This window comes from Neofelis nebulosa, chromosome 2 (genome assembly GCF_028018385.1).
Source record: "Neofelis nebulosa isolate mNeoNeb1 chromosome 2, mNeoNeb1.pri, whole genome shotgun sequence".
In the NCBI taxonomy this organism is placed as follows: Eukaryota; Metazoa; Chordata; class Mammalia; order Carnivora; family Felidae; genus Neofelis; species Neofelis nebulosa.
In genome coordinates, this window is record NC_080783.1 from 149349648 (window position 1) to 149368803 (window position 19156).

The 19156-nt window shown below is 36.2% G+C and overlaps 1 protein-coding gene and 1 pseudogene across 12 annotated transcripts in view; both read left to right on the top strand.

Moving 5' to 3' along the window:
* ODF2L (outer dense fiber of sperm tails 2 like) overlaps positions 1–19156 on the top strand; it is a 69726-nt gene that overhangs the window by 34089 nt on the left and 16481 nt on the right. For 9 of the 12 annotated variants that reach the window (XM_058716740.1, XM_058716728.1, XM_058716732.1 and 6 more), the window contains 2 exons: positions 349–474; positions 3006–8476. The exons of 1 other annotated variant lie outside the window; for it this stretch is intronic. In XM_058716740.1, the coding sequence (XP_058572723.1) occupies positions 349–474; positions 3006–3134 (255 nt within the window). In that variant the 3' untranslated portion in view covers positions 3135–8476. The remainder of the gene's footprint in view (positions 1–348; positions 475–3005; positions 8477–19156) is intronic. 2 more of the 12 variants (XM_058716727.1, XM_058716736.1) reach the window with 2 other exon arrangements.
* LOC131504440 (large ribosomal subunit protein uL22-like) lies at positions 14876–15523 on the top strand (annotated as a pseudogene).

Genomic DNA, 19156 nt, shown 5'->3' on the forward strand with positions numbered 1-19156 from the left:
GGTGAATATCCATACAGTAGGATGGCAACTGGCAAGTTGGCCTCAGTAGGTTAAAAAAATACAGTATTGGGAAAAACACCTACCCAAGTCACAGAGGAGTGCAAATGTGTGTACTTCTTCCATCTCAAGCTAATTTTGCAGATATTTTTAACTGCAAAGAGAAATAAGCATACTTATGCTATATGTATTTTTTCAAGATAGAACATCTTTAGACATTTTCTAATTAAGCTAATATACAGTTAATATCTGTTCAGAAAAAAAGAGGTATAGTATAACTATGTCAAGTCTTTAAGTCATACTTGAAAGAAAGCATATTTAGTTATTTTACTCTCTTAATGAAAATTATAGGTTTCTGAAGAAATAGAGAAAATGTCATCTAGAGAGAGGGCTTTACAGATTAAAATATTAGATCTGGAAACTGAGCTTAGAAAGAAAAATGAAGAACAAAGTCAACTTGTTTGCAAAATGAACAGTGTAAGTATTTGTAGGGCTTAATATATTTTCATAAGAAGTAAATTAGCATTTAACATTCTTACTGTATAGTTTAGTTAAAGTATGAAGTGAGGGGATTGCTTTACTGGTAATATTAAAAATAACAAATTATATAAATCATAAAAATTTAAGATGTCATGATTATGCCAAAGAATTATTATACTGCATCCTTGGTAGCTTCTATTACATTTCCCCAAGTCTCATCAGGCCCTTTCCTGCATATTACTTTTGCATGACGACTGTTTAATGAAAGTTACAATCTACTTAGGAATTTCTGGTATGAATTTTTCATTTTTTTAAGATACACAATTTAAACTATTATGAGTTAGATTTTGATATCTGTCTTGAGTAATGAATATTATATTTTAGAAGGTGATGAGTTTGTGTTAAGTAAATATTCATATTGTTATATCTGCATATGAGACGGGTGCTTTGAGCCACTCAGCCATGAAATGAGAATACCAAATTGGTCGTGTTTAATTAATCTTCTAATGTCTTTTCCTAAATATTCATGAAAGTAGTCAATTGGCATAAGGCACTATGAGAGCTAGCACTAGTCGTGACTAAATTACTTGAAAACTATCTACTTGGTGACATAGAAAATGATGATACTTTATCTTTTCTGGGAGCCGGAGACACCACGAAAACTATTTTTGTATTCCCAAGTGTCTAAAAGTTGAAAACGTGAAAGATTCAAAAGTTAAATGATTTTTGGCATGCAATTTTAGTTTCATTTTATCACCATCAAAAGTGCCATGGCAATTTAATCAGAACAAACGTTTCTCAGTTTTAATGTAGCATGGGCCTTCCCTTTATTCTAAATCTCTTTTATTTATAGATTGATTTTTTTAATGTTTTTCCCACCATCAGAATTTTTGATACTATAAAATATGTGTAATTAAAGTTCTAAAAAAAATAGTAAGATAAGTTGGGTTTCTCTACAATTTCCCAGTACTTGGTTAAAGCTTCCAAAAGAAAGAAGTTTAAGATCTGAGATTCTGTTAAATCTGATAATTTTTACAGGAGTAAAAATCTAGAATTCTAAACATTGGTTTAGACATTACTGAAAAACGAGTCTATGTATTTTGTCCTTTCAGGGGACAGTTCTGTGGGCAGGTCAGTATTTATTTTATATACATATCTTAGCTCCAGTTGAATTGGAAGCACCCTGAGAGCCTGTCCCATAGTTGATTATATCCTGGTGTCTTCCACAGCACCCCGCCCAGGGTAGCAGGCTTCTTCAGATTTCCTGCCCAAGTGCTTCACCTGGGGCAGAGTGGATATGCAGACCCAGGCATGGCCCCACCCCCTTAACCCAGGCCATCCTTTCTGAAGCCTGAATGTCTCTGAAGTCTAATGCATTATCCTATAATCCACAAACATTTCACATTCTACCCTACAACATAAGTGTGTTCATATTAATATTTTTCCCTCCAAACTGTTGGGTAAAACTGATGTTCCGCAAAGATTCACTATATTCATTCTATGATTTTGTGTAGCCCATCCTCACACATTGTTTCATCCCATGCCACTTCCCTCTCCCAAGGGGCATTACTCAGTTTCAGAAGGTATCAGGTATCATTGAATACCTGATAGGAAGGAATGCAAAGATTTCTTTCTCTTTTGAAGGTGTGTACATTTTAGTTGGAAGCTAGATGGTATCTGCAACTTACCTATCTGAAGTATTTTCAGTGAACAGATCGATTTGGGAATTTGTGTGCAGCTGAATATTTTTAAAAATATATTGGGCTTTGAGGGGCGCCTGGGTGGCTCAGTCGGTTAAGCGTCCGACTTCGGCTCAGGTCATGATCTCGCGGTTCGTGAGTTCAAGCCCCGCGTCAGGCTCTGTGCTAACAGCTCAGAGCCTGGAGCCTGTTTCAGATTCTGTGCCTCCTGCTCTCTCTCTGACCCTCCCCTGTTCATGCTCTGTCTCTCTCTGTCTCAAAAAAAAAAAAAAATAAACGTTAAAAAAAAAAAAAAAAAAAATATATATATATATATATATATATATATATACACATACACACACACATATATGGCTTTGAATTTTTTCCTCAAATAAAGAACACCTATAATATTTAGAATTCTTTTATTTTTTAAAGATTTCCAAAAATGTTCATATTATAAAAACTGGAATTTTTAAGGCAGCAGAAGTCTTATAGTATAAAATAGAAATTTTTAGGCAGAGAAAATGGCAAAAACTAGTATTAAAATAGGTCATGTTAAAGGTAGTGAAAATTAATTATGATAGTTTCAATAAAATAGTATCACAGTAAAGATCAACCATGTATGTACTTCAGTCATGCTGAATTTTAAAGAAAAGTGAGCTCTAAAATAAGTAAATAATGAACATATCAAATGTTAGAATTCTCTCTTCAAAATTAAAATTGTGTATTTAATTACTGTATATATAAATTTTACATTGTGACTCTCCTTTGATATGAATGTCATTATTAATTGATCCTTTGATATGAATGCCATAATTGATTATGTTTGTTTCTTCTTTTATTTAGAAAGCACAACACCAGGAAGTATGTTTGAAAGAAATACAACATAGTCTTGAAAAGTCGGAGAATCAAAATGAGAGTATTAAGAATTATTTACAGTTTCTTAAAACTTCTTATGTAACAATGTTTGGATAAATTGTTGGATTTATTTTCTATAAGCGATAGGATTTTACTTTAAGTCTAAAACATGATTGGGTAATAAATAACCTTTAATTTACGGGTGGGAGTAGTAGAGTTTTTATGTACATTTTTAAAATATAATTTATTATCCAATTGCAACTTTAAGATATAGATGTCAGTATTCCTTTTTGCCAGATAATTTCCACTTAGCTCTAGTTTAATTTAATACTTATTTAAATGATACTGGTTTTTAGAATGTTTTTCACGTACACAAAAGAAACCAGAATCTTGTTTATAGCCACCATTTAAGTGAATTTGTAATAAAGCTAGGCCGATTATGAGCCAAATACATGATTTTGAATAACCCATATAATTTGTTTTACATTGTGGCGCTATATATATATATATATACATATATATATATAATCAAGGAAAATATTCTGGATATTAATTTTTAATAATGGTATAAGTACATACTTTCTAAAGATTCCAAATGTCTCAATGTACTTAATACCGTTTCAAGTATGATGCGATTCTAATTTCTGTGAGGCTTTTAATATAGAATTTTAAATTATAGCTATTAAATGCCAACTGATGGTGACAGATGAAAACATGTTGTCCCGCACTGTTTCTTTATAAAGAATGGGCATTTGGGCTCTCCTGTGAATTCAGTCTCTTTTGTGTTTAATTTTTTATTAGTGATTGTCTGGTGTTATCAGTGTAAACATTCTAAAGCCCCCTGAGTTTACTAAAAGATTACAGGGGAACAACTTGTCCCACCCCTTCCTATAGACAGCTCCCTTGGGATGATCAAAATAAGCACTCTTAATGCCAGGAAGCTTTAGGATAAGGTCTTTATTATTGTGACGACATAGAAGAGATACCAAGAGCTTGTTCCCACTTTAATCCCCCACTCTATATGCCAAGGCAGGATGCTCTCAAAGGGGGCCGATGTAGTCAACAAGAAATCCAGTAATAGCTCCTCTCAGACAATGGCTTGAGAGCTGTTCATTCAAAGGACACTCATGTCTCAAAAGATCATTCAGAGAGGCAAATTGTCTACTACATGGTCCAGCCTCTGGACAGAGGAGTCTCCCTGAGATGTTTTATCCTCTTCTCTGATCAGAAATGCGATTCTGCTTTTCTCCGGTCTCCCTCAGTCCTAAGACTGCCATACGGTCTACAGGAGTTACTTGCCAATGACCCGACTGCTCGATAGTATTTTTCTTAAAATACCACAACACAGTAATTTCAGGACCTGGCCACATTTTTTGCCCAACAATTGCTAACAACATTAATGTTGCCTTTTTTTTTCTTTCTTTTTTTTTTTTTAAATCATAGTACTTTTGCTAAAATGCATACTTACCCTTGTGGTCCTCTCTTCACCTCCTAAAGCAAAGGGAGCTTTAAGAAATGCTCACATGAAAGGAAACTAAGGTTCCTGAGTATTGTTCACTAGACTATGAGCTCACTAGACTGTGAGCTCTTATTCAGATTTTTATTCCAGCCACTAGACAATAACTGGTGTATTATGCTCAGGCGATGTTTGTGGATAGACAGATGGATGTTGAAAGAGAAAAGTATTCATATTCCTATTTTACATTTGAAAAAAGTGTAAGCATAGAAGGATTAACTACTGTGGCTGTGGTATAAAACTCTTAACTTTTAAAGTTGGCAGCTGAGCTCAACTCTTCTGATTCTGAAGTTAAAGTTCTACATACGGTGCTGTTTTCCTGTCGCAAGCAATGGTGGCAGCAGCAGCACGGCTATTATTCACCGAGTGTTTGCTATGTGCCAGACAAAGCTCCCGGTGCTGAGCATGTACTAGTTCATTGAATCTTTACATTTAACACATAGGTGCTATTGACTCCATTTATTTTTCAGGAAACCAAAACACAAAAAGGTTTCTTGCCCAAGATCACAGAGCTAGTAAGTGGCAGGCATCCACAGTCTCTGCTCTTAACTATGACCATACTACCTTCATATACATGTCATAAATAAAAGTAAGGGTTTCTTTTAACAATCATGCATTTACCTTATCTATGAATATTTTCTTTTTATTATACTTCTAATTTTTACCAAAGTAGTTTGGGCATGTAACATTTAAAAATTAGTACCTACAGGGGCGCCTGGGTGGCTCAGTCAAGTAAGCGTCCAACTCTTGATTTCAGCTCAGGTCATGATCTCAGAGTTTGTGAGTTTGAGCCCTGCATCAGGCTCTGTGCTGACAGTGCGGAGCCTGCTTGGGATCTTCTTTCTCCCCCTTCTGTCCCTCCCCGCTAATGCTCTTGCACGCTCTCTCTCTCGCTCTCTCAAAAATAAGTAAAAAAAAAAAAAAAAAAAATAGCACTTGCAATGTTTCAGATAGACTGTGGAAGAAAATGACTACCGTGGAGTCTCTGAGGCTGGTCCTAAGATGCGAGTGACAAAAGACAACAGGAAGCTTGCCAGACCCTAGAAGAACATTAGCAGTCTTTGTACTTAATGTTTCCATGTGATGCATTAAGTATAGACATTGGGCTCTACTGGTGTGTGAACCAAACTCAGCATTAGGGAGGCCTAGAGTCAGTGCCCTGGTGTCCCTAAGCAGCACCTCTACTTCCAGCTTTCCACCATCCCACAAAGTCCTTGTCCCACAGTGCTGACAGCCTGGCAGGGTTTCCTCTTTATCCTTGATATTCAGGGACTCAAGACTTTCTTGAATGCTAAAAGATGTTTTCCGTTATTTATGTGATTATTACCTCTCCACATGTTCCTTTCCTCCTCCTTGTTTTGTCTCCTGGATCTGATCTCCGCACAACTTGCCTTTTCCCTCGGGGTCTGTCACAGGGTTTCTTGTGAGGTATTTCCACCTGACTTTTCTGACCACTAATGTGGTTCTCAAGGGAAGTCATTCTCTTTCTGTTGGATATTGAATTTCTAATTAATAAATCATGTTTTTTAGTTCCTGAAAGTGCTGGGTTTTGTTTTTTTGTTTTTTGTGCTGTAATTCCATTATATTTTCATTAAAATTCTCATCTGTTTCTTCCATTGGTTCTACTACAGAAGGAATCTCAAGTTTCTGACCTGCTGGCCATCTTTCTTTCCAGACCCCATAAGTGAGTTTTAATTTTCCTTGCCTACTCATGGTGGTGGTTCCCTCAATACCTGCCAGCAGGCCACCATGCACATTTCTTGGGCAGTGGCAAACCAGGTGGTGAAAGGTGGATGGCTTCAGTTCTTATGGCCTGAGACCTGCTACCCTCTGCTGAAGGGCTGTGAAAAACCATTCTTCTCCCAGATGTTTTCAGTCACGAGCATCAGTTCTCCTCAACTACCAACATTGGAAGCACTTTGCTCCACAGAAGAGCCCACTTCAAGGTGTTCAGGGGTTAGCAAGTTGCACCAGACAACAAGCAAAAGTTCCCTTTGGAGGGGAACCACCGGCGGTGTGTGCACCTAGAGTAATGTAAGGCAACTTGAAGAATGAATTCGATCTGTATCTGCCGGCTTGAGATTTGTTCATAGTTTTTATTTTTATAAAATGTTTAACCTTAAGAGTGACAGAATTATGTATTTGGTATGATTCACTTTCCATAATCAAGCATCTCTATTTGTGAATGAGTTCACATATGTTGGTATGAGCATGGAGGAAGGTGTAGAGAAGCCTACATGCCTTGGTAGGGATGGAGGAAATAGTAATAAGTTTTCACTATTCCAATGAGATTGAACTACTTTCAATTTTTGGCTAATCAAATAAAAAATTTTGAAGGTTGGAGGACAGGCATGCTAGGGAGTGGAAGAGTAGGACTGGTAGGAGGTTGAAGAGTAGGACTGGTCTGAGAATGAAATACTGGAATTGGATTTTCATAGGTGGAATAGTTTGGGACAAGGAAAAAGGGAGAAGTTTGCTTGAGGTGGAGTGGAGGTCACCGGAGCACAGGATGCTGTGTAACTGAGAAGGCATAGACGTTGAAGCCATCTAGAATGCGGAAGGGATTGGGTGGAACTGAAGAGCAAGCATCCCGGTTAAATGTGGGCAGATGAGTAGGTCACTGTGATAAGGAGTGGATGTTTTAAGACTCTCCTGGTGGTTTTGGTTGCATTTAGAATAAAATCCAAAGTCCTCAACATGACCCTTAAGGTCTTGCATGTTCTGGCCCTCATGTCCATGGCCTCAAGGCTCTACCCACTTCCACACCCTCTCCAGCACTCTCCTCCTCACCCTCTATGCCCAGTTGCACTTGGTTTCCCCAAGACCAACTTCACTCCTTTTTTTTCTTTTGAAATACTCTTTCTCCTACTTTGGCCTGACTAGATCCCCTTCATTTTCTCATATAGCTTCCTACTCTTTTCTTTCATAACTGGCAATTTTTTATTTGTTTGGTCATTTTGCATTTGTCTCACTGGATTTTAAAAGTGGTTAAATCTAAGTACATATTTGTACACTAAGTACATATTTGTTGGATGGATAGGTAGGTGGAGGGATGGTGATACTGCCATTACTTCTGAACTTCAAGGTAGGAGGAGGGGTATGGAAAGGTATGGAAATTACAGAGTCCAGAAGAATGAATAGCATTCTCTCCTGCAGTCTGCAGGGGAAGCAGTTTCCTGGGTGAGGCGGCAGGTTTCCTTTCATGTGCAGGTGGAGTCTGAAGAGACTCAGGATGCAGACCTTGTTTATAATCACATGTGTGTCCCATAGGCTACAGTGGCGAATGGGAGGGAGTTGGGACTAAGGGAGGTGGAATAGGTTGCTTCAGGTAGTTTGAAGAGGAATGTTTTTTTTTAATAAAAATTAATAAAAATCCCATATGTTGTCTTCTTTTCTTCTGATACTACTGAATTTGGATAGTTGCTTAAGTGCTAGGTATAACTTACTGTTTTTGATTTATTTAACATTACAACTGTTGTGGTGCTTTTCAATAACACTTCCACAAGAGAAGAAAATATTAAAAATAAATAAAAAATATTTTCCTTAAAATTTAAGATTTTCTTAAAATTGGAAAGTTAAGGCATATTAAAAAATTAGGTATCTTGCTTCTTTCTTTGGCATGGCTTGGGGTGGGGTTAGAGGGAAGAAGGACTGTTATAAGTGCTCCATATCGTTTGTTGTTATTAGATAGAGTTAATATTGACAACACACTAAGTTTTAAACCAGAAAAATTAAAACTCTGATTAGCTGTCATACTTTATTTTATTTTTATTTTAGAGAGACAGCGTGTGCAAGCCAGGGAGAGGGGCAGAGGGAGAGAGAGTGAGTCTTACTCAGACTCCCAAGTTTAACGTGGAGCCTGGAGCAGGGTTAATCCCATGACCCTGGGATATGACCTGAGCTGAAACCAAGAGTGAGACGCTCAACTGACTGAGCCACCCAGGTGCCTCTTGCTGTCATATGTTATTTTAAATAAATATTTTAATTACAAACTGTGACCACTTTTTGCAAGGTTAAAGTCACTTTAAGCTTTATCACTTAAGCTTAAAGTCACTTAAAGCTTTATCACTTAAAAAAAATCCATTTTTTTAAAAGAACAGAATAGAAAAGGCATCTGAATCTAATATGGTAAGGCATATTAGAATGATAATTTCATTTGTGTAATTAATGGTAACTAAAACTTCTTGAATGTCACCTGAATACTATCTAAAACTTTTTTATATTTAAAATATTTTGTTTTATTTCTACAGATGAGCACAGTTAATTCTTTAAAACTTCATACATTTTCATTTCCATGCAAGAGCCTAACTTGAGTTTTAGTATTTTGAACTTGGCTTATTGAGAATTCTATTTTAGCCTTTCTGATACTGTTCATAAAGTTAAAATAAGAGATAAGAATTTTAATTTTAAATGAGTTGACTTCTATTAAAACACCAAGCCTAACCCTTGAGAATATAGTAGACACAAAGATTTCTATACTTTTCTTTTTTTCTGCTCAACATATAAACGGGTCTTACAAATTAATAAAATACAAATGTCCATCAGATAAAATGGCCAAAAGATAAAAACAGAGAAGTCATAAGAAATACCAATGGCCAACAAATATGTTTACAGGATGTTCAGATTTAGTCATAAAGAAATGTAAATGAAAACAAATCTTATCTTTCCCTACAGTAATTTTAAAGAGGTTGTTCCTAGTTTTGAAAAGATGGGGTAAAATGAGAATTCTCACATGGTACTCATGGGACTTACTGTTCCGTTTATCTCTGGAGATACCATAATATATTAATTATTGCTCCACTGTTGGATAGTTATGTTGTTTGCATGTTTTCTTTGTTACAAACTCTTCTGCAGTGAATTTCATCATGCATCTAATTCTTACTTTAGGATAAATGCCTAGATATGAATTATAGTATCAAATGCCATGAAAAATTTCCAAGTTCTTGAAACACAATTGTTTATGCCATTTGCTACAGTAATTTGCAACTTAGGCATTTATTCTAAGGTAATAATTAGATGCTGGCGGGAACTATTTCTGTTGTGCCATTCTGTTGCTTAGCCAATGCCTGGCACCTAGTAAGAACACTTAAATCTTGTCATTCGACATTCAAATGAACAGCAATGTTGTCAAGCCATCTTTCAATTTTAGTTAAAACTGTAAAGTGGGAATGTGAACATGCTCTGAAAATTACAAGGAGTTTTGAAATTGTAAATATTAATATTTGTTCATAATTTTAGAAGTGCTATACTTTTGTTTCTAATATTTAGTTGATGTCAGTTCAAGTAATACCTAAAGCTGTTTATTTTCCTACATGTCTATTTATTTGATATTCATTTGCATTACTTTTTTTTTTTTTAGTTTAAATAATCTCTACACCCAAGTGGGGCTTGAACTCACATCTCTGAGATTAAGAGTCACATGCTTTTCCAACTGAGCCAGCCAGGTGGCCCGATTTTAAATTTTTTTATCTTGTTAAAAGTCAAGTTAGGAGGCATCTGGGTGGCTCAGTCAGTTAAGCATCCAACTCTTGATTTTGGCTCAGGTCGTGATCTCATGGTTTGTGGCATCGAGCCTTGCATGGGGCTCTGCGCTAACAGTGTGAAACCAGGGTTTCCTTCTCTCCCTCTCTCTCTGACGAGGCCTCCCACACTCACACATGCATGCTCTCTCTCTGTCTCTCTCTGTCTCTCTCTCAAAATAAATAATAAACTTAAAAAAAAATGAGTAGATGTCACCCATTCTTTAAAAAAAAAGTCAAGTTAGGTTGTAGTTAGTATACAATGAATTCTGGATACAAATCTTTGTTGGAGATAGACATATAAAATATTTTTGACTTCTTAGTGAGTTGTTTTTTTACTTTCTTCATTCTGAGTTTTTGTAGTGTTTGTTTATTTATTTTGAGAGAGAGGGAGAGAGAGGCGGGGGAGGGGCAGAGAGTGAGGGAGAGAGATAATCCCAAGCAGGCTCCATGCTCAGCATGGACCCCAAGGTGGGGCATTGATCTGAAACGTGAGATCCTGACCTGAGCTGAAATCAAGAATTGGATCCTTAACCAAGTGAGTCACCCAGCGCCCCCATCTTTACTATTTGAGAATATTGTATATCCTTTCCCTTACTTCGAATTTTTAGAAAGATCTCTCAGTAATGTTTTACAGTTTCAATTAAATGCCTTGCCCATATTTTTTTAGGCCTAGGTATTTGATTTTTTGATCTTCCTATCCATAGTATTATTTTTAAAATTTTATTTTTATATATATGTTGTGACATAGCAACAGAGTTCATTTTTATATGCTTACCTTATATTCAGTTATATTGATGAAATTTAATTCTAATAGTTTATATGTTCTTTTGGATTTTTTTTTGTATACAATCGTATCATTTACAAATAAAGACTCATATTTCTCCTTTCTAATCATATGTGTTTCTCTTATCTTCCTTAGTACACTGGATAGGACTTCCTATACAATTTTAAATAGAGATAATGACAGCAGATACTATTTTCTTCTTTGAAATCTTAGGGAATAGCTTTCAATAATTCATTGTAAGTATGCTGTTTTCTGTGGGTTATTGTAGATAGATTATCAGATTAAGAAATGCCTTTCTATTTGTAGTTTGCTATGGGTTTTAATTATGTGAATGAATATTGGATTTTATGAATTGCTATTTTAATATATTTTTCAAAATATATGATTTCCTCTTTTTGGTTAATAGTGTTAATTAGATTAATTGATTTCAAATATTAAACCATGTTTGCACTTCTGAAAAAAAACCCATTTGTTCTTCTTATATTATCTTTTTTGTATATTGCTGGATTAAACTAATTTGCTAATATTTTCTTCATGATTTTTACCTCTCTGTTCATGTGAGAGCTTGGTCTGTTATTTTTTTTTTTTTCTTAAAAACATTCTTGTCAGTTTTAGTTATGGGGGCAGTGTCCTACAGCAGGTGGGCAATTTTCTCTATCTCCCTGAATAATATTAAATTTGTGAAGAGTAAAGGTATATAAAAATCTCCCATCATTATTGTATATTTTTCTATTCCTCATTTTAATTCTGTCAGTGTTTTCTGTATCTATTTTGACCTATGTTTGTTGCATACAGATTTAGAATTGGGATGTTTTCCTATGAGTTGACTCCTTTTATCATTATTAAATGTCTTTATCTCTAATAATGCTTCTTGCCTTAAAGTATGTTGTCTGATATTAGTATAGGTATGCCAGCTTTCGTTGTTTAGTGTTTGCATAGACAGTTGACCCTTGAACAACATAAGCTTGAACTGCATGGGTCCACAGGTATTTTTTTTTTTTAATAAAGTACTGTAAATGTATTTTCTCTTCCTTATGATTTTCTTAATATTTTGTCTATTTTATTGTACAAATACATTATATTATACATAATACATATGACATACAAAATATGTGTTGACTATTTACATTATTGGTAAGGCTTTCAGTCAACAGTAGGCTATAGTTAAGATTTGGGGGAGTCAAAAATTATACATGAATTTTGGACTGTGCAGGGGGTCAGTGCCCCTAACCTGCATGTTATTCAAGGGTCAACTGTATATCTTTTTCCATCCTATTATTCCCAACCTTTCTATAGCTTTGTATAGCTTTGTTTGCTTGCAGCCTTTTCAGTTTGACAATCCTCATTTATATATTTTAGCCTATTTATATTTAATTTTTAACATAATTAGATTTAGTAGTCTTTTTTCTTTTTCTATTCGATCCACTTTTTCTCTAATATTTCTATGACATTTTCTCTCTCCTTTTTTCAAGGTTTTATTTAGATTCTAGTTAGTTAACATACAGTGTAATACCAGTTTCAGTCGTACAATAATAGTTATTGAACACTTCCATACAACACCCAGTGTTCATCTCAACAAATGCATTCCTTAATCCCCATCACCTATTTCACCATTCCCCCACCCACTTCCTTCAATTTGTTCTCTATAGTTAAGAATTTATTCCTTGGTTTGCCTCCCTCTCTGTTTTTTTCCCCTTTGCTCATTTGTTTTGTTTCTTAAATTTGATTTATGAGTGAAATTATATGGTATAATATAATTCTTCCTCTGACTAACTTCACTTAGCACTATACTCTCTAGTTCTATCCATGTCATTGCAAATGGCAAGATTTCTTTCTTTTTTATGGCTGAATAATATTCCATTGTATGTGTACATCACATCTTCTTTATCCATTCATCAACTGATGGACACTTGGGCTGCTTCCATATTTTGGCCATTGTAAATAATGCTACTGTAAACATAGGGGTGTGTGTTTCCCTTTGAATTAGTGTTTTCCTATTCTTTGGGTAAATTCAGTAATGGAATTACTGTATCATATAGTAATTCTATTTTTAATTTTTTGAGAAACCTCCATACTGTTTTCCAGAGTGGCTGCACCAGTTTGCATTCCCACCAATGGTGCAAGAGGGTTCCCCTTTCTCTACATTTTCGCCAACACCTGTTGTTTCTTGTGTTGTTGATTTTAGCCATTCTGACAGGTGTGAGGTGATATCTCATTGTAGTTTTGATTTGTATTTCCCTGATGATCAGTGATGTTGAGCATCCTTTCATGTGTCTGTTGGTCATCTATATTTCTTCATTGAAGAAATGTCTGGGTTTTTTTTGTTTTTTTTTTTTTTTTAATTTTTTTTTTTTCAACGTTTTTTATTTATTTTTGGGACAGACAGAGCACGAACGGGGGAGGGGCAGAGAGAGAGGGAGACACAGAATCGGAAACAGGCTCCAGGCTCCGAGCCATCAGCCCAGAGCCTGACGCGGGGCTTGAACTCACGGACCGCGAGATCGTGACCTGGCTGAAGTCGGACGCTTAACCGACTGCGCCACCCAGGCGCCCCAAGAAATGTCTGTTAATGTCTTCTGCACTTTCTTAATTGGATTATTTGGGTTTTCTTGGTGTTGAGTTGTAGAACTTACTTATATATTTTGGGGGCTTAGCCTTTATTGGGTAGGTCATTTGCAAGTATCTTCTCCCACTTAGTAGGTTATCTTTTAGTTTTATTGATTGTTTCCTTTGCTGTGCAGAAGCTTTTAATTTTGGTGTAGTCCCAATAGTTTATTTTTGCTTTTGTTTGTCTTGATTCAAAAGACATATCTAGAGAGATGTTGTTATAGCTGATGTCAGAGAAATTATTGCCTGTGCTGACTTCTAGGAGTTTCATGGCTTCAGGTCTCAGATTTATGTCCTTAATCCATTTTGAGTTTATTTTTGTGTATACTATAAGAAAGTGGTCCAGTTTCATTCTTTTTCATGTAGCTGACCAATTTTCCCAGTACTATTTGTTGAAGAGACTATCTTTTTCCAATTGGACATTTTTTCCTGCTTTGTTGAAGATTAATTGACCATGTACTTGTGGGCTCCTTTCTGGGTTTTCTATTCTGTTCCATTGACCTATAGGTCTATTTTTGTGCCAGTACCATACTGTTGTGATCACTACAGATTTCTTTGTGATATAACTTGAAGTCTGGAATTGTGATGCTTTCAGCTTTGCTTTGCTTTTTCAAGATTGCTTTGGCTATTCAGTGTCTTTTGTGGTGCCATACAAATTTGAGGATTGTTTGCTATAGCTATGTGAAAAAAACTGTTGGCATTTTGATAGGGGTTGAATTAAATGTGTATGTTGCTTGGGGTGCCTGGATGGCTCAGTCGGTTGGGCGTCTGACTTTGGCTCAGGTCATGATCTCACAGTTTGTGAGTTTGAGCCCTGCATTGGGCTCTGTGCTGACAGCTCAGAGCCTGGAGCCTGCTTCAGATTCTGTGTCTCCCTCTCTGTCTTCCCCTCCCTGACTCATACTCTGTCTTTCTCTCTCTCTCTCTCCAAAATAAATAAATTAAAACAAAAAATTAACAAAATGTGTATGTTGCTTTGGGTAGTTTTGACATTAACAATGTTTGTTCTTCCATTCCATGACCATGGAATGTCTCTCCATTTCTTCATGTCATTTTTAATTTTTTTCATCAGTGTATCATAGTTTTCAGAATACAGATCTTTCACCTCTGGTTATTTTATTCCTAGGTATATTATTGTTTTTGATACAATTGTAAATGGGATTGAGTCCTTAATTTCTCTTTCTGCTGCTTCATTATTGGTGTGTAGAAATGCAAACAGATTTCTGTACATTGATTTTATATCCTGTGACTTACTGAATTCATGCATCAGTTCAAACAATTTTTTGATGGAGTCTTTCAGATTTTCTGTATAGAGTATGATGTCATCTGAAAACAGTGAAAGTCTCATTTTTTCTTTGTCATTTTGGATGCCTTTTATTTCTTTTTGTTTTCTGATATGCTGCAGCTAGGACTTCCAGTACTATGTTAAAAAATAGTAGTGAGAGCTCTTTCGTTAAGCAGCCTGAGGTGATCTCTGAAAATGGTTCACTATTCACTTGACCCGGAAAACCTGACAAAATCATGCAAATCAAGAGGTTCAAATCTTTGTGTTCACTTTAAGAACACATGGGAAACTGCCCAGGCCATCAAGGGTATGCACATCCAAAAAGCCACCAAGTATCTGAAAGATGTCACTTTGCAGAAGCAATGTGTGCCATTCTGATGCTACAATGGTGGAGTTGGTAGGTGTGCCCAGGCCAAAGAGTGGGGCAGGACACAGGGTCCGTGGCCCAAAAAGAAGTGCTGAATATTTACTGCACATGCTTAAAAATGCAGAGAGTGATGCGGAACTTAAGGGTTTAGATGTAGATTCTCTGGTCATTGAGCACATCCAGGTGAACAAAGCCCCCAAAATGCAGTGTAGAACTTACAGGGCTCATGGTCAGATTAACCCATACATGAGTTCTCCCTGCCACATTGAGATGATCTTTACTGAAAAAGAGCAGATTGTTCCTAAACCAGAAGAGGAGGTTGCACAGAAGAAAAAGATATCCCAGAAGAAACTGAAGAAACAAAAACTTATGGCCCGGGAGTAAATTCTGCATAAAATACATGCAAATAAAAGTAAAAACAGAAAGCAAAACAAAACAAAAAAATAGTGGTGAGAGTGGACTTCCCTGTCTTGTTCCTGACCATAAAAGAAAAGGTCTCAGTTTTTCCCCATTGAGTATGATATTAGCTGTGGGTTTTTCAAAGTGACCTTTATTATGTTGAGGTAGTTCCTTCTAAACCTACTTTGTTAAGGGTTTTTATCATGATTGGATGTTGTACTTTGTCAAGTGCTTTTTCTGCATCAATTGAGATAATCATATGGTTCTTATTCTTTGTTTCATTGATGTGATATATCACATTGATTGATTTGTGAATATTGAACCACATTTGCAACATAGGAATAAATCCCACTTGATTGCAGTGAATGATTTTTTTAAATATATTGTTGCATTTGGTTAGGTAGTATTTTATTGAGAACTTTTGCATCTATGTTTATCAGGGATATTGGTCTACAGTTCTCTTTTTTAGTGGAATTTTTATCTGGTTTTCATATCAGGGTAATGCTGGCCTCACAGAATGAGTTTGAAAGTTCTCCCTCCTCTTCTAGTTTTTGGAATAGTTTGGTATGGGGTGGGACACCTGGGGGGCTCAGTCGGTTAAGCATCCGACCCTCGACTTTGGCTTATGTCATGATCTCATGGTTAGTGAGATCAAGCCCCACATCAGGCTCTGTACTGACAGTGTGGAGCCTGCTTGGGATTCTCTCTCTTGCTCTCTCTCTTTCTCTGTCTGCCTCCCCACCCCCCAACATGCTCGCATGCTGTCTCTCTCTCAATAAAAATAAATAAATAAATAAATAAATAAATAAATAAATAAATAAATAAATAAAAGAAGAATAGGTATTAACTCTTTAAATGTTTGGTAGGATTCACCTGTGAAGCCATCTGGCCCTGGACTTTTGTCTGTTGGGAGTTTTTTGGTTATTAATTTAATTCCTTTGCTGGTTATTGTTCTGTTCGAGTTTTCTATTTCTTCCTGTTTCACTTTTGGTAGTTTATATGTTTCTAGGAATTTATCCATTTCTTCCAGGTTGTCTATTTGTTCACATATAGTTTTTCATAATATTCTCTTACAATTTTATCTCTTTGGTTTTGGTTGTTTGTGTTTCTATGGTTTCAGTTCTCTGTTCTCTTTTATTTCGGATTTTATTTATTTGAGTCTTTTTCTTTCTTTTTTTTTTTCTTTCTTTCTTTCTTTCTTTCTTTCTTTCTTTCTTTCTTTCTTTCTGTTTTTATGAATTTAGGTAGAGGTTTATCAACTTTATTATTTTTTTAAAGAGCCAGCTTCTGGTTCATTGATCTGGTCTATTGTTTGGATTTATTTTTAGTTTCTTTATCATTTATTTCTGCTCTAATCTTTACTATATCCTTCCTTCTTTTGGCTTTAGTCTTCATTTGTTGTTTTTTTATAGTTTCTTTAGTTGTAAGGTTAGGTTGTTTATTTGAGGTTTTTCTTGCCTCTTAAGGTAGGCCTGTGTTGCTATATACTTCCCTCTTAGGACTACTTGTTTTATCCTTTTTCTCTCCTTTGATTTTTCTTCTATATAAAATATGTTTTATTCCAAATTTCTTTCTATTAAAGAGCTGTAGACATTAAAGATGATTAATTTTTTTTGCCAGAGAGGGTCTACCTTTTTTCTTTAAGCAGATTAAGTGAGGATGGGCTGGTTACTTTATTTTTTTATTTTTTTTTTTAATTTTTTTTTTCAACGTTTTTAATTTATTTTTGGGACAGAGAGAGACAAAGCATGAACGGGGCAGGGGCAGAGAGAGAGGGAGACACAGAATCGGAAATAGGCTCCAGGCTCCGAGCCATCAGCCCAGAGCCTGACGCGGGGCTCGAACTCACGGACCGCGAGATCGTGACCTGGCTGAAGTCGGACACTTAACCGACTGCGCCACCCAGGCGCCCCTGGGCTGGTTACTTTTTTTTTTTTTTTTTTTTTTTTTTTAAATTTTTTTTTCAACGTTTTTAATTTATTTTTGGGACAGAGAGAGACAGAGCATGAACGGGGGAGGGGCAGAGAGAGAGGGAGACACAGAATCGGAAACAGGCTCCAGGCTCCGAGCCATCAGCCCAGAGCCTGACGCGGGGCTCGAACTCACGGACCGCGAGATCGTGACCTGGCTGAAGTCGGACGCTTAACCGACTGCGCCACCCAGGCGCCCCGTGGTTACTTTAATCCAATCAGGTAATGACCTCTGGTCATCCCTTTTCCAGTGGCATATCTGTTTTGGAATTTGAACTGAGACTGTGAGGGTCTTTTCCTCTTAAGCACTGATGACTGCAGGTAATTCTGCTCTGTTCACAGGTTTTCAGGTTAAGATTTTAGCCAGTTACCCCACACAGGCTTCAGAATTCAAGAAATTGCTTGATGAGGAAACATGCTGTCTATTTGCCACCCTTCAGTCTCCACCCCTTTGCCCCCCATTTTCCACAAACCACTAAAGCTCTGCTGCTTTCTATGACCCCCAGAAGCAGTCTTCTCCCAGGGGCCAAGGCTGAACTCCCAGTTTCTAGCCATGTCCAGCATTGGTAACTGCCCCCTCACAAAACATAGCTACCAAATACTGAACACACAAAGATGATTAAGACCTATTTTCTTCCCACACAACAGAGCTTCCTAACCTTTTCCAAACCATGACACATGTGGAAAATAATATTTTTTAAACGTCAAACTATAGTAAATAGAGGAGGATGTTAATAGCTATAAATTTCTGGCCCAGAGCTCTTGCCAGTATAGGTCTTGGCCAGATCACTCCACTTTACAAGTTGAGAAGATCAATACTTTCACATTTGCAACCTATGTGTGGCACTGGTTGAGACCCTTTGCCTTAATAAATTCATTCATCTTTTCTGGTCTTTCTCTTATGAAAGACTCTGAATACTTTCTCACACCCCTTGTCAGAGAACTAGTACGAACTCTAGATGCCTTTTGGATCTGGGATGATATGTAGGTGTGCCAGAATCCCTGTACCCTTCCTCAGTCTGTGTCTCTATTCCATGGGTCATCTAGACTACTTATAGCCTTTAATTGGAAACATAAATTAGCAACTTATTCGCCTGTTTGCCACCTGTTTCTCTTCTGTTCTTTCTCTGTATTACAGATTTTCCTCATCCAGAAGAACACAGAATTTCCATTGTAAGGAGTGCAGTATAGTTGGTTTTGTAATAGCTGAGATAAAGTTATTATTTGCAATGGGAAAATGACTGAAACAAAATGACATGTATGGTTGAGTTTATGTTTATTTGTTATTTTATTAACTCTTTAAATTCTAAGTCTTTGGATAGCTTAGTATTTTACAGTTGATAAATAAAGATCCTCTGCAGTTCTTAGAAAATCTTTTGGTTTATAAAAATGTAAACTTAGGTCTACTTCACAAACAAATGTTTTATTTAATTTATAAATAGTTGAACCAGGAATATGTTGAGAATTTACTGTGATACTTAGCTGAGGAATGATGCCTTATTAGAATGTATTCCCACATTAAAGTTTGATTGGTTCAATGTGATGTCCTTTTATGGTATGGTAAATATGTAGAGAGAACAATGGCCTATGGTGATGGCATTAATTCCTGCCACAATTACATTATATGGACAATGTAATCACTGTAAATACTAAGAATACTGGAATGGTGAGGACAGCAATATTCCCTAA